Source organism: Centruroides sculpturatus, unplaced genomic scaffold (assembly GCF_000671375.1).
Source record: "Centruroides sculpturatus isolate CEXI.00-Female unplaced genomic scaffold, Cexi_2.0 scaffold221, whole genome shotgun sequence".
NCBI classification, from domain to species: domain Eukaryota; kingdom Metazoa; phylum Arthropoda; class Arachnida; order Scorpiones; family Buthidae; genus Centruroides; species Centruroides sculpturatus.
In genome coordinates this window covers 142,746-157,679 of record NW_019384612.1, presented here as the reverse complement: position 1 = coordinate 157,679, position 14,934 = coordinate 142,746, and the positions used below count along the sequence as shown (strand labels likewise).

General features: G+C 30.0%; 2 protein-coding genes across 3 annotated transcripts in view; both read left to right on the top strand.

Annotated features, from left to right (window-relative positions):
• The window catches only part of LOC111625272, a 31,870-nt gene extending 30,069 nt beyond the window's left edge, over positions 1-1,801 (top strand). The window contains exons 3-4 of one of the 2 annotated variants that reach the window (XM_023368374.1): positions 1,151-1,222; positions 1,467-1,801. In XM_023368374.1, coding sequence (XP_023224142.1) covers positions 1,151-1,222; positions 1,467-1,618 — 224 coding nt within the window. In that variant the 3' untranslated portion in view covers positions 1,619-1,801. Of the gene's footprint in view, positions 1-1,150 lie in introns of both variants that reach the window. The other variant, XR_002756701.1, reaches the window with a different exon arrangement.
• Positions 1,802-2,522: 721 nt separating this feature from the next.
• Positions 2,523-13,933, top strand: LOC111625270 (calcium/calmodulin-dependent 3',5'-cyclic nucleotide phosphodiesterase 1-like). Its single transcript, XM_023368372.1, has 12 exons — positions 2,523-3,411; positions 3,479-3,545; positions 3,816-3,932; positions 3,992-4,132; positions 4,865-4,965; positions 5,043-5,168; positions 8,400-8,504; positions 8,590-8,710; positions 8,788-8,869; positions 8,952-9,059; positions 11,968-12,168; positions 13,620-13,933. The coding sequence occupies exons 1-12, from the start codon at positions 2,933-2,935 to the stop codon at positions 13,673-13,675; spliced, it is 1,704 nt and encodes a 567-aa protein (XP_023224140.1). The 5' UTR covers positions 2,523-2,932; the 3' UTR covers positions 13,676-13,933.
• The last annotated feature ends 1,001 nt before the right edge of the window (positions 13,934-14,934 follow it).

Here is a 14,934-nt window from a genome sequence, read left to right as displayed (position 1 = left end):
AGCTATTGTCTATAATAAAGCTAATACAATAACTGAAAGGATTTTTGTGGTTCCTAAAGACTTTTGACATTTAAAATTCTTCTAGACGAAAAGCTGATTTGGTATAGAAAATAGGCCAAACGGTTTTGAAAACATTTTCCAATGTTTATTTTGTATAAACCGATCGATTCTTTCATGTGAATATTTTATAATTTTATTTCTTTATACACAATTTGTAATTCGTTTAAATTTCTAAAAGTTCATGGAGATAACGAAGATAAATTCCCTTTATTATTCTACTATTTATTTGTAATTCGAATAGAAAAAACGTTATATATATATATATTTATAGGACAGAAATAAAAAATAATAATAATAAATGGAGACGATACGAAATAAGATTCTTAAAAATATTATTTTTGTAACATAATAAGTCTCACTTTGCTTAGAAAGTTTGTCAGATAAAGTTTCTCTGCTGCATCTATTCCTATATACTTTATAGTAATCTTAGTAGTTAGTTGAATAATCTTTAAAAACTTCAATACATATCGAATGAACAACTACAGTATAAAATGTATTAAATCGATGTTACTTACATCGATTCTTTCTATGCTTTTATGGGACTATAGAATACAGTTTAACATATATATATAGGCCTATAAGAAACTAACAAGGATGAGAATACAGCTAGGAAATTTAATAAAATATCAAAAAAGAAAAAAATGTTGTAAACAGATCTATTCTGTCTCAGTCTATCTACTGTTTCTATAAGAAATAATAAAGGTTTTACTAGAGACATTCGAATTTTACAGTACTTTAAATTACGTTATCGAAAGATAAAAGATGACTTTTGGAATGGTTACAAAATTCGACCTTTTTTTTTTGGTCTTATTGCTGAGTATTTAGATACATTCGAGTCTTATCGAAACGTTAAGAGAAAATAGTTTTAAATTCCAGGTGTTCCTTTTTGGTTTTATAGTTAATTCCTTTTTTCTTTTGTCTTCTTCCAGAGTATTTTTAAATCATATTTTCCGAAGTCGAAATCGATTTAGAGCGAATTTTCTTGGACGAAAACGCGTAAATAAATATATAAAATACATTGTTTAAAAGAGAAATAATTCACTCATATATATATTTTTCGATAATTTCTTTTATTATTTCTCTTATACAGTTGCTAATCCACCAGACAACCAAACATCAAATGCGGAGGAGACATCTGAGAGCGAAACAGGACAGAAATTAGGTAACGTTTATCGGTTCTTTATCAAGAATACCTCTTGGGACGGAAGACTTAATGCCATGATGAAATAGGAAAACACACACATACACACACATAGTATATATTATATATCGAAAAAAGTGACGAAATTTATTGATTAAACGAGAAAATACTACTACTACTACTACTACTACTACTACTTCCTATTATTTTATCGTGGATTTAGCTAAGCGAAAAGAATAATTAGGAATTTATCTCGCACCCATAGCGCAGGGTACCATAGTGGTAAGAAGAACCAATCCTCGACCCGGTCAATTGCATCGTACTTTAGCACAGGACTGCGAAAGCATGGAAGAGAAAGTTGAAGTTCTACCACCCGTGGGCACATTGGAAGCTTGTGATAAAGCAGCTGCCAGGTAAAGATTCTTCCTCCTCCTCCTCTTTACTTTCTCCCCGGTTGACATCTTATCGTTCAACGAATTGGTTTCTTAATTAGAAGCCACTTCTAAAACCTTCTCGCAGCTTTAAGCGAATTTCTAAACTCATCTAAAACAGAATTAACTTCTCATTAACTAGAAAACAATTTAAAATAAATAAATAAAANTATGGTTGGATCGGCAGTCTTTCTCTGACAACATGGAGCGGTAAGTAATGGCACCTTTGTTAAATAGGATCGGACGATAACAGCTGGCACGTTTCTAATCTTCCGTCTGTCAATGCACGGTTTTTACCTCCAGCCTCCATCTCTCCGACGACGAATCGGCTGATTCATTTTGACTCGCGTTTTGACCCTCTTCGCTTTAGCTCTTCATATTCTTTTCTCTTTACGACAAATGCCACCGTTCATTTGCAAATAACGGATCGGGTCAACTTCCTACCGTTACTAAAGAAAATTTTCCTATTAGTATAATACGTTTGGCACTATTTAATTAAAAACGAGTGAGTGTACGGTTCATACTTTAGGGATTGTGCTTAAAGCCGCTAGAATGTCGAATTTATCCCTCCTTTTTTTTACGTTACTTTCCGTGACAATACGTCAAGGACGAAGAAAGATTTGGCAACATTTCGTGCTATCGAACGATCGTTAAAAATTTGGAAAGAACGAAACCGCATTGTGCCAAACGTCGATGTTAGGTGATTAGTTTTATCGTTATATTCCTATTATTATATAAAGGAAGGGACTAACGAGTTAATCCTTGAGAATACGAAAAAATATATATATAAATTGAAATATAAAAGATACCGAAGACAGATCACCATATAACAAGTAGAAAAAAAAACAAAAAACTTATTCACAATTTTAAAATAAAAATTTATCCCGAAATGCTTTAAAAACAGATTAACATGTTATACTAAACTAACATCCGATTTGATAATAACCAGTTATGAACTAAAATGACTAACTTTATGCCTGTTATGGACGGAGTGTTTATTATTGAATAGGAAGAAACCAGCGTTGAAAGCCAGTCCGGCCAACAACAGGTTGGAAGAAAATCGTCGTCGATTGGTCAAAGTTACTCCATCACAAGATCAACCCAAGATCGAACCCGCTAGCTCAGTCGTCGCTCAATGGACCAGGTCATTTGTTGTGTGTGGCGCGTGTCCAAATTTACCTCTGATCGTTTTTCCGAACGACACACAAAAAATAAAAAAAGAGAGAGAATCAAATCAATGTTGTAAATTTGTTGTCTAAATAAGCCCATTTATAAAAAAAAAATCTGACTAAAAAAATAGATGGACACATTGTTGCATGTCGTTGGTTGTCTGTCGTGCATGTATCAATGCATCACTTGTCCCTGGTTATTTCCGCAGACAAAAACGACCGATAGCATGTTTGTTCCTTGTAACCTATTCCCAATTCCTTATTCCGTCTGCGTTTCCAACCGATTTGACCAGAAAAACCTCACAAATCTCTTCCTTCCTCAGTCAACCAAACAAAAGACCGATCGATCCTGCATTCTCTGTTTTAGAAAATTTTCGCGCCTTGATGATTATTTCGTATATTTCAATGATTTTCTCGTCGATAATAGGCGTCTTTTGGACGAAGACGACGAACTTTCGGAAGTTCAACCGGATGCGGTTCCGAACGAAGTCAGGGAATGGTTAGCATCGACATTTACTCGACAGACGGCCACACAGAGAAGAAGAGCGGACGAAAAACCGCGATTTCGTTCGGTGGCCAACGCCATCAGGGCAGGAATAATGGTCGACAGGTGAGGAAACTACGTTCCCGTTACTTCCTCATCAATTAATACCTCTAATTTCGTTCGTATTTTACAGAATTTACCGCAGAATATCCAGTTCTACGTTTTTGCAAATCCCATCTCAAGTGGCTGTTTTGTTAAAGGTGAGTAGTGGATTTTTTTTTTCCTCAAAGTTTATTGGCTTGTGCAGCTGTTTGTAATTCATTCGGAGGTATATTTCTTCTTCACCTCTTAAATTGTATTCCAGTTGTATTAAATCTCCGTACAGTTAAAATATTTTTGCCTTTAAAGTAAATAAATCGTCCCTATTCTTAGATTTCGAATGTCGTCTTCGTACCCTAGAGTATATCTACATCTTGATATATAGGTTTATTTATATAGTGAGAAAAAAAAAAAAATTAATTTCTATACAGGCGGCAGATGATTGGTCTTTCGATGTGTTCACCGTTAACGATGTAGCTAACGGTCAAGCGTTACGTTACATCAGCCACGATTTATTGAACAGATATGGATTAATTCATAAATTTAAGGTAAGAAACGCTTTACAATTATCTAGTATACAGTATATTATAAAATCTTTTCTTATTAGATACCATCGAATATACTCGAGAACTTTTTGATACAAATAGAAACTGGATACGGACGACATAAAAATCCATATCATAACAATATCCATGCAGCGGATGTGACTCAAACCGTCCATTATATGTTGTGTCAAGCGGGATTGGCCGTAAGTAAAGAGAATTGTTTCCAGCTGTTTTTTGTCATTAGTGTCTGTCCCGGGTAACGTTGATTCCTATTAAATATTGTGTTACAGAATAACTGTCAACCTGTAATAATTAACCATTATAAATTTCATTTTCTATACTCGATAATTATTAAAAAGGATAGATGACCATACAACTAACAATAACCGTTCTTTATAGTTGACCTTTACCCTTTTGTAATTGTTATATTATATGTTCTTAAATGTACCCTAAATATAATGTTATGCGCGTGTTTATTTATTTATATAACTATCTATAATACTGTTAAACTAACATTATAATGAGTAAAATTATAGAATCGATGGATATATATTATACTATTGTTTGAATTACAAATAAAGGATATTTCCAATATTACATATTGTATATAAGGATATACAGTAATTAACAGTATATCAGCATGCATGGACTAGAACAAAATGTTATTTTACATCTGTATAATATAATTAATACCGTATATTTAAAATTATTATAGGAATTCTGATACTAAATAATAATAATATATATATATATATATATAAATTAAATTCAGTAGAGATTTATGTAAGTAAAAATAGCATTTGTAGAAAGAATAATGCCTGGTAATTGTTATAAAACGATAAGAAGATAATCTTCAGTGATCGAATTGGATCGCATGGATGATTAAAAAGCATTATTAAAGTGAATTGAATTTTTCGTCTGCAATTATATTTCAGAATTGGCTGAACGATTTAGAGGTATTTGCCACTCTAATAGCTGCAATTATACACGACTTCGAACATACCGGTACAACTAATAATTTCCACGTCATGTCCGGGTAAGTGGAAACGATACTTTGACGTTTTAAATAACTTTTACTTTCGTCTTAATTAAGAAATTTATTTTTTTTTCTAGATCAGATACCGCTCTGCTTTACAACGATCGAGCGGTTTTAGAGAATTATCACACCAGCGCAGCTTTTAAATTATTAAAAGAGGAAGACTATAATATTCTGGTCAATCTGAGTAGAGAGGAATACAGGTACGTAAAATATTAACCTATGTCCGCATCATCCTCATCCGGATTAGGTACAGCTTTGATGATAAGATCAGTAGAAAATGAATATTGATTGGCTCGCATTTACTTTTCTCCTCTTCTTCGGACTTAAAAGATTAATTTAATTAATAATTATTCGTTATATAACCTATATATATAGTAACTGTGTATTATATAAGTTAGAAATAGAGAGAAAATATATTGGTTAACGTTTATTCGCTATAGTAGTAATTAAATTAAGTAAAGGCTACGTGTTAAAGCTTACATACCAATAGACACATTGCCGTTTAAATAATTACGATTGTTTATTTTTATATAGGACATTTCACGTAAATGATATTAAATAAACATATTATGGATTATATTCACCTGAAAATTTAGTGCTTTAATTATCCTAGAGAAATTTATTCTCTTCTTTTTAACTCTATATTCTATATACACGGTATATACAATATCTAGTAATACAAAAATATAAAATGTCAAGTGGATCCGTTTACTTGTTTAATTAATTACTTTTTGTATTAAAATATATTTCATTAACATTTATATTAAATTGACAAAATATCGTTATTTATACAGATCTTGATCAAATGTTTATTGTTAAGTTATTTAAAAAATATCCAGTACTTAAACTGTATTATTCGATTTAACAATATAATAAATCGAAATTTTTTTTTTCTTTAAAATAACCATGTAAAGAAGTAATGATTTTTCTTATTTAGTTTATTCTTATAAGAAAGGACCATTTGTTCTTTCCCATTGACTCTTTTCGAATTCTTCTACACAAAAGGTTGCATTGTTAGAAAGACAAAAACATGATTTTTATGAAGAGAGAGACACACAAACACAAAAAAATGTTTCCTTTAATAGATTATTAACTATTATACAAAAAGAAAAAAGACTAATATCCGATCTCTTAAAAGTTATATAATTTGTTTACGTGCAAAATATATAGGAATCTTATTAGTAATTATTAAATAGTACCGCTTCTCCCCCCCTTTCTGAGGCTGTTTATAAAATCTTTCTTCCTTTATCTCTTCTAACCTTGTAACAAAATAAATAATAATAATAATAAAAAAAAGATTTGATCCAATTTTTTAATTTAGTGTGGGATGTAGCTGTTCGTTTATATTAAATTACTCACTGTCGATATAGAATTATAGATTAATAATTATCGAGTTGTGGGCGAGTTCGTTAATTGAAAGTACGATGTTTTTTGCCTGTCATCGGAAACATATCGATATATAATACAATAGAAAAATCGATCTATCATCAGCAGTTATCTGTATAAATAAGTATGGGACATTTTTATGTTCTCGACTTCTATCGTCATTGTAATTCGATACAATTCGCTACAGATACGTCTCACTGACGTCAGTGACACACCTACTCTTCTACTATTTGGACAAGACGAGAATGTGTTGTTTCTCTTGTTTTATGAAAGATTTAAGGAGTAAGTTTAGATATTAATTAAAAATTGATTGATTACGATTTACAAGAAAAATTAAAGTGTATTAAACGTTCGAAAACAGCGTGTGTTTTCATCATTAGATGAAGAGGAACCGCTGTTTTCGTACTTAAAAATCTCATTACGAGTTGTATAAACAATTCACTACACAGTTGGTCACATTTAATTGTTAAACGAAAGCTTTGTTACTTTTGTTAAATTATAGAAAATTTTACTGATTAACCTATTACAAATCACTACTTTTAATAACGTTAACGGTGTAAATACTAAAATTATATATATATATATATTAAAGAAGAGATTCAAACTTCTATTTGATTTCAATAGATTTTAATGCCAATAGACTTAATAGATTAGAAAGAAGAACATTTTATACAAAGATTGATCGCTTGCTTGGATTAAATTTGTATAACATAATGATTTTAAAGGAAATTCCTTTGTTAAATAATGTAGACAGCTGTAGTTTGTTAGAAAGAACAGAAGAGAAACAAGTTAATCCGGCGGTTGTCTTAACTAATTTTAAGAAATTCTAACCAAACAGAGTTTTATTATTAGACAAGAAAAATAAAGTTTAGAAATTCTTGGTGTTATTAAGTATTTATCTTCTTACTTCTCTTTAAACTGAAAAAATAAATAATAAAAATATAATACCGGTTTTATTTTAGTTATTTTTAAACAACTCTTTTTAATCCAGTAACAAATAGAAATTTATTATTAATACGTATGTATTGTACGTAAAAGTTAAGCTCGAATCTTTATATAATGAGATTATTGATTAAGTTGTTTAGTTCGGTGTTCAATAGTATACATTTTATTATCCTGGACTGGAATAACCTAGTTAATTTTTGTGTTTTCAAGATGGATGTTGTGTTTGTGGCTACAAACAATTTACGAAACAGAAAAATATACGAACTTAAATAGAGTAAAAAAACAAGAAGAAAAAATTTTAAAAAATTCTTGTCGTACAANTAAATAGAGTAAAAAAACAAGAAGAAAAAATTTTAAAATATTTCTAAAACCAGATAATTTATTAATATATTTGCTTAAATTCATATTAAGCGCGAAGAATTTATATTAGAGAAGCTTTAGTTTTTTTCGATTGATTGAATGTGGGCGAAAAGTAACTGTATCATTTAAAAATGAAATAACTTTTTTACTTTTAATTATTTTATAAATTTCTTTTTAACATTATAATGTATACATCTTGGAAATTTTTATAACCTAAACATGAAAGATAACATGTTTTAAATGACTCTCGTTTTGCTCTTCACAAAGGCGAGGTTGTTTTTTTCTATGGTAAAGTGATTTTTGGTCCACCCTGTACTAAATAGTGGCGCCATCTGATGTAGTATATTATCACTATTATCTCGAGAGAATAATTAACTCGCTCGAGAGAACAGTAACTCGGTGGAAAAATTGGAGAATTACTATTTATAAATAAGCCGTTCATTTACGTTTCTATTTTCATCGCGACCGTGTAGATGAGTTCTTCTTTCTCGAAGTGGATGCCATCCTAACAACGGTTGCTAAGCTCGGTGCTATTTTATCTTCTATGGAAACAGTTGCTGAAAAGTAGAAGATAAGCTATTAAAAAGAAAAAAGAAAGAAAAACGGTTTTAAAACCACTTCTAGGCGGTTTGCGAGGAGAATATTTTTATTTTCATTGGTGGAAAAAAGACTAGTAACTACCCAATAGATAATTAGTTAGTAGACGGATGGAATTAAATCGGATTTAATTTCATTGACAGGGAATTTCGTGCTTTAGTCATCGAAATGGTATTAGGAACGGACATGTCGTCTCATTTCCAACAAATTAAATCGATGAAGTCTTTATTAACCCATTCGGAATTTAAGTAAGTAACAAATGAAATTGCAATTAATCAATTAATACTAATTGAATTATTAGGTGTTGAATTATCTTTTCTATTTCGTTTAAAGCATCGACAAAGCTAAGGCCTTGTCTTTAGTCCTTCACTGTAGTGACATCAGTCATCCCAGTAAGGAATGGGATCTTCATTTCAGGTGGACGCAACTACTAATGGAAGAATTCTTTCAACAGGTAGAAATGAATCATTTATTTAAATTACTACTTGTTCCGGTTTGCCTAATCATTCACTGAATAATTTATTTTTCAAGGGAGATAAAGAGAAATCACTAGGATTACCTTATTCCCCTCTTTGCGATCGAAATACAACTCTTGTGGCTGAATCTCAAATAGGTTCGATTCGTATTACATTGTTTTTCTAGCTTTTCTATTTATCTTTAACGTAATATTTTTAATTATTACCATTTAATTTTAGGTTTCATAGATTTTATTGTGGCTCCCAGTATGGAAGTGTGCGGAGGTATGTTAGAAAAGATTCAGAATTATCTTCATCGTCCTCCTACTCTACAAGAAACGGAAGAAGGTAATGTTATTTTTAATATTGATTTTAAAAAAATCTGAAGCGTATTTTAATTTAATAAGAGAAAAAAAAGAGATGTACGAGTAAGTTATATTACATCTTGTAATATATTAAAATTATTTTATTTGAAAGGAATTCAGATATTCTGTATAATCTTTTAATATATCACGTATTTAATATCATTTATCTGAAGAAATTGGTTCGATATATGATACGTTTTTGGCTTTTATCTAATGTTAAAAGACCACATTTCTGATCTCTTGATGTATCGACCATTATCGTAGATTGTTTATTATTGTGAAAACCATTTGAGAATTTATCTACAACCGAGCTTTTTAGCAGATTTCATACTTCAAAAAGATAAATTTCGATTTAAAAGAGGCCATATGCAACTAATCCCATAAATACACACACAGAGAGAGAGAGATCGAGCGCCTTGCAAATGGCATCGAATTCTTCTGGCGGTTGAAGGACCGTCTTTTATAAATGTTTACACGAAAATATAAATATTTGCTTAAGAAATCAGAAGGACGATTTAAAAATTATTTTTGTTTTATATTGAATAGATTAGTCACATTGTTCTATGTTGATAATTTCATTTCCATCTGCATCCTTCTGCTTCTCAAAATATGTCCTTTTATCGTTAAGATGAAAATTTTTTTTAAGATAATTTATTATTAGTATTATGTAAATATTTGAGAATATTTTATTTATATATTACTATAATCGTTAAGAGTGTATAATAATGTTTGTGGAGTAAGCGATTAAGCAATATGAATAAGCAGAAAAAGGTCAAAAACAGTCAAATTTACATGGTACATGGTTCTGTATTCTCCAGGGATGAGATTATGGATCAGAGTATCAACACTTTCTATGATAGCAAGTACACTAGGTATTAAAATAATTATATAAAAGTTTAGTCTGAACTTACTTCGTGAATAACAGCTTAATTAACTTAATATTACACAATGGTACGAGGCAGAAAAGAAGAAAACGGGATGGTGATTGATATACTCATCTAAAAGAACTATTGTTACGTTGTACACGTATGTGACGAAATCAAACACCTCTTGCCGTCATATAATACAAGAAGAAATCATATCACCTCTATTGCATTTACTTATTAGTTTACGCTTCTATGCAACTGGAAACTTGAAATGACGACCCGACAAACATCGAAATCAAGTGTACGTTAGATAATTTGTATGTGAAATTCTCTCTCGTCAGTATTTATATTCTTATTTATTATTAGTCGTTATGTTCTTATTTGTATGACATGCCGTCAACAAGTCCAAAACAAGAACTAAAAGGAAATGACTTGGCCATAACTTATTTAAAGTTTATTAAGAATGTATGTAAAGAAAAACAAAAACACAATTAGATATTTATTACAATCGTTCTGTAAATATTTATCATATTAAACTAAAAGGAATATTTCGACAGATTGGTTTCAATGTGTTGACATTGCTACTAGTCCAGACAAATGTAAACTTTACAATGAAAAGAATTGAAAACAGATTTCACACAATAGTTGAAAAATCCTTCGCCATTGTTTTTAAATTAAAAATACAAACTTTAATGCTTTTGGAAATTCTCATTTGTATATTCTTTTAAATAACATAAAGTAGAATTTCATTATTCTAATAGGAACAATTTTAAACAAATTATTTTCTTATGAAAATATTAAACAAATGTAATTAATCATATTATTATTATTTGATTATCTACTGCTTTGGGAAACCAGCATAAAAGTTAGCACCTAATGTCATCGTTATTAATTAGGATGACCACATTGTCAGGAATGATGTAGTAACTGTAGTTAATGGTTTAGTCGGACAAAGAAACAAAGTCACTTCTTATCGACCCAGAAGTTCTACATCCAATCCTTGTCGTGATGACTTATTTCTTGTTTTTCTTTATATGTCTGGATAGTTTTATAACTACCGAAGATCTCTAGAATCAGGAAAATTCATTTGGAATCAGGTGATGAGATTGTAAATATTCTATTCCTTTTCTTCTTTATTTATTTATTACAACAACTCTGTGTAATTTGTTAACATATAATTATCATTTAAGAAAATTGAACTACATATAAAATGCATTCTTAGAAGCTAACGAAATAATAATGAATATTTAAATGTGTAAGGAAGTCGTACGTCATAAATTAAGTGTTAACGCTTTAGCTTATAAATTATGAATTAATCATAAGTTATATCAATTAGATAATTGCCACTTTTATGTCCATTAAATTATAAACGAATTGTAAAAAGCCGATGTTAACCAATCAAGCTTCTTCAAAAACCATTTAAGAATTTAATTAAATGATTCTTTCTCTTTTTAATTACATTTAACTATCTTTTCGATCGATCCTGCAAGATCAGATCGGCTACACTCGCTCGAACCCGGATCCTTCTGTTGAAATGCAATCGCTTCCCCGAAAGATTGCACTCGTATAAATTGTTTTTAAACCAGATTAAACCTTCGACAAACATTATAATATTTAAAAACACTGGATTGAAATTCTTGTTACGAAATAGCCATTTAATACGTATTAGTCTTTCTCGGAGAAGTGTTATTAATGGAATAAAGGCATCTAAATTGTTCGGCGTTTGACCCCAATGACACCAAAGCGTGTCAATGAATGGGGGATGAATGAGGCTAGAAGCCGGGCAACGTTCTAACGATCGACACAAGGTCAAAGCAACCGAGACTTAGTAGTAGATCAGAGTTGAATGTTGTCGTTTCGACCTTGGATATCTCCCGTAGGATATTACCTACTCGATAAAAAGGCAACTTTTCTAGTAATAACCTAGCTGTACTCGCGTTACAAAAGAAAAAAAAAAAAAAAAAAAAAGACGAAACTTCCGCCAAAAAAATGTAATAAATTGGAATAACTTGTATCATTTTTTAGCTGACGTTAAATCGTCGAGACACAGAACAGCTATGCAATCGCCGAGTAAAAGTGCAGATTCAGTTTCTTTGTCGGAACCTATTATTCCAACTCCTAGATCTTCGCCGATTGCTGGAAGGAGGGAACAGTTAATTGGTAAAAGACCGTGGTTAAGTTGTCTGGAACAGAATCGAATTAATTGGCAAGAAAGAGCGGATAAAGGTAGGAAGTGCGTATTGATAACTAACTTCTAACGTTTTATTTAACGACATTTTGCTCTTCTTACGTTCTCTAACATTAAAAAAAAAACCTATTTTATATTAGATTTAAGTGAAATATTTAAAAATCCAGTCTTTTTTTTTTTTTAAAATTTTATCAACCGGAAATATCATTTTCACTTAATAGATTTTCGAGTATTTTATTAAAGTTACAACACAAACAGGATTTATAACGAATACATTGTTGTAACAGGAACTATAACATAGATAACATCTACATAATGACTGCTTAATTCATGACTTTTTTATGCTACCACAGCTATTTCCAATGGCAAATATACTATTGTATTATTTTTTTTTTTTCATTATATTATTTTTCATGTTAGTGATGATGGTTTTTGAATAGAACGTAAATGACACGTATGTAATTCTACAACAGACAAACTGTGATTACTTTTATGATTATCTTTCGGATTGTTTTATATAAATAAATATACGAATTATAATTTTAAAATTGTCATTCGTCTAAGAAGTAAATATAAATTAAAATAATTATAGATTACGGCTTTAATTCTTTTTTATATTCTTTATTTAATGCAATAAATAGTATAAAGCTGTACCAGTCGACCCCCCCCTATAACACTGTTGATTTTTCCGTTTTATATGAATTCCTTGTTGTACGAGTCACTTAGATTTTACAAATACGTGTGCCGGGCTGTGAATGGCTCACGTATTTGTAAAATCTAAGTGACTCGTACAACATGGAATTCATATAAAACGAAAAAATCAACAGTGTTATAGGGGGGTCATTTTTTCTTGCTGTAAATCTTATAACTGATAACTTAATATATTAAGTAAGTCGAACGTAATGCGATAAAAGAAAAAAAAAAAAGAGAAATTTCTACAGGGATATTGAATTTTCTACTAATATAATATAGTAGAAATTTCATCATATTTTACCGAAGACAAAGTTTTTCTTAATAATTTATATATGTCTACATAATGTATTTGTAAGTAAAAATAAAGTATAAAGTATTATAACCTTCCTATACCATTCAGGTAATTTATAAAATCAATTAGAAATGTATCGTTTTTTTTATTTTTTATTTTTTACAGTATTTGTAATGATTTAACCTTTCTTAATTTATTATTTTCTACTTAATGTTGATAATTGTAATCAATAATCTTCGACGGATTTAATTTTTATAATTTCTACGTTAATTATATGGTAATTTTTTGAAGTAATACAGGAAAGGATCGACAAATTTCAAGAAATCATCCCCCCCCTCCCCGACGAAACAAAATGATTACTTTTGCCTCGGTAATGAAAGATTAATTAGTTTCTAGCCTCTGGGATAAATTTATTATTATCCGAATTTGAATAAATTAGAACGAAATAATGTCTTTATATATATATATATATTATTTTGTAGTGATGATTTTACTTCTTCTCAGATGCAGAAATGCGAAAATGTAGTACAAACGGCACCCAAGTAGACGAAAGCGAATAAGTGTAAACTAAACGAATCGTTTAAAGAACGATGATCATCTTAGATTTTCGACATGACGCCAACATTGAATGCAGGGATTATTCGACTTGCTTTGGAGGAGGAAAAAGAACGACCTCCATCGATGTGTCAATGTGTCAATGTGGTTGTCGTCAATGGTTTTGTCGTTCAAGTGTCGTTTCCCGCGCACCTTTCGCGGCGTTCAAAACTGCGACTACCCAAAAAAAGTCCCCCCAAAATAAGAATATATATAAAAAAAAAGCTTTCTGCACATTCTAATCCAGAAAAAAAAAAGAGACCATTCTAGTCGTTTTTTAGAAAATAGCTGCACATTCATCTGACAAAGATATTTATTGTCGGCTTGAGGCGATAACTCGGACACTCAGGGAAAGACAAAGTTTCATCGGTTTTGAACATATCGACCAGTTAAATTTGATAGTAAAGATCGTTGATATTTTGCACATTTGTTAAATATGTACAAATTAAGAAAATATATATAAAGAGAGAGAGAGAGAGAGAGAGAGAGGCTTGTTGTGGATATAAAAATATCTTTCATCGGAAAGTTCGAGCGTTATAAATCTCGATGAAGACATTTGTTGTAATCTTTATTAACATCTGCTTTGTTATATGTGGTTACAAATTGAAGAGAAATCTTTGTTGTTGCTGGGAACAATATTTACTTGTATTATGTAACATATCGCTGTATATTGAATGTATAATGTAAATACATTATTTGTCGTTTAATTCTTGTATACCTATTTATTTTCTAAAAATTCAACTTATAATAATAATAATAACAACAATTATAGTGTTTTTTTGTTTGTTTTCCTTTTGGCTAACGTATATTTTGAATTAAAGAAAAAAAAAGAAGAAAAAAAAAAAAAACACAACAAAACGACGACCTTCTGACATTAGATATGGACACGTCCACCTGGCCATTCTTTCGGAATCAAAGGCATCTTTAGGTCGACCTTTTAAAAGTAAATGAGAATTTAACATTAAAAATTCATGATTATATTCCTAACAAGTTAAAATTTAGTAAAAATTATTCTTGTATAATTGTCGTATATGTAAATTACATTTAAATGAGATAAATAAAATTAATCCCAAGAATGTCTTTTGTATTTATTTATTTATTATCTATTTAGTTTTATATCCACCGAGAAGTATTAGAAATGGCTTATATTTATATTTATTTTCTAAATACCATCGGTATTATTTAATAAATAGAATATTTTAGATAATTTTAGCACATCACCTTT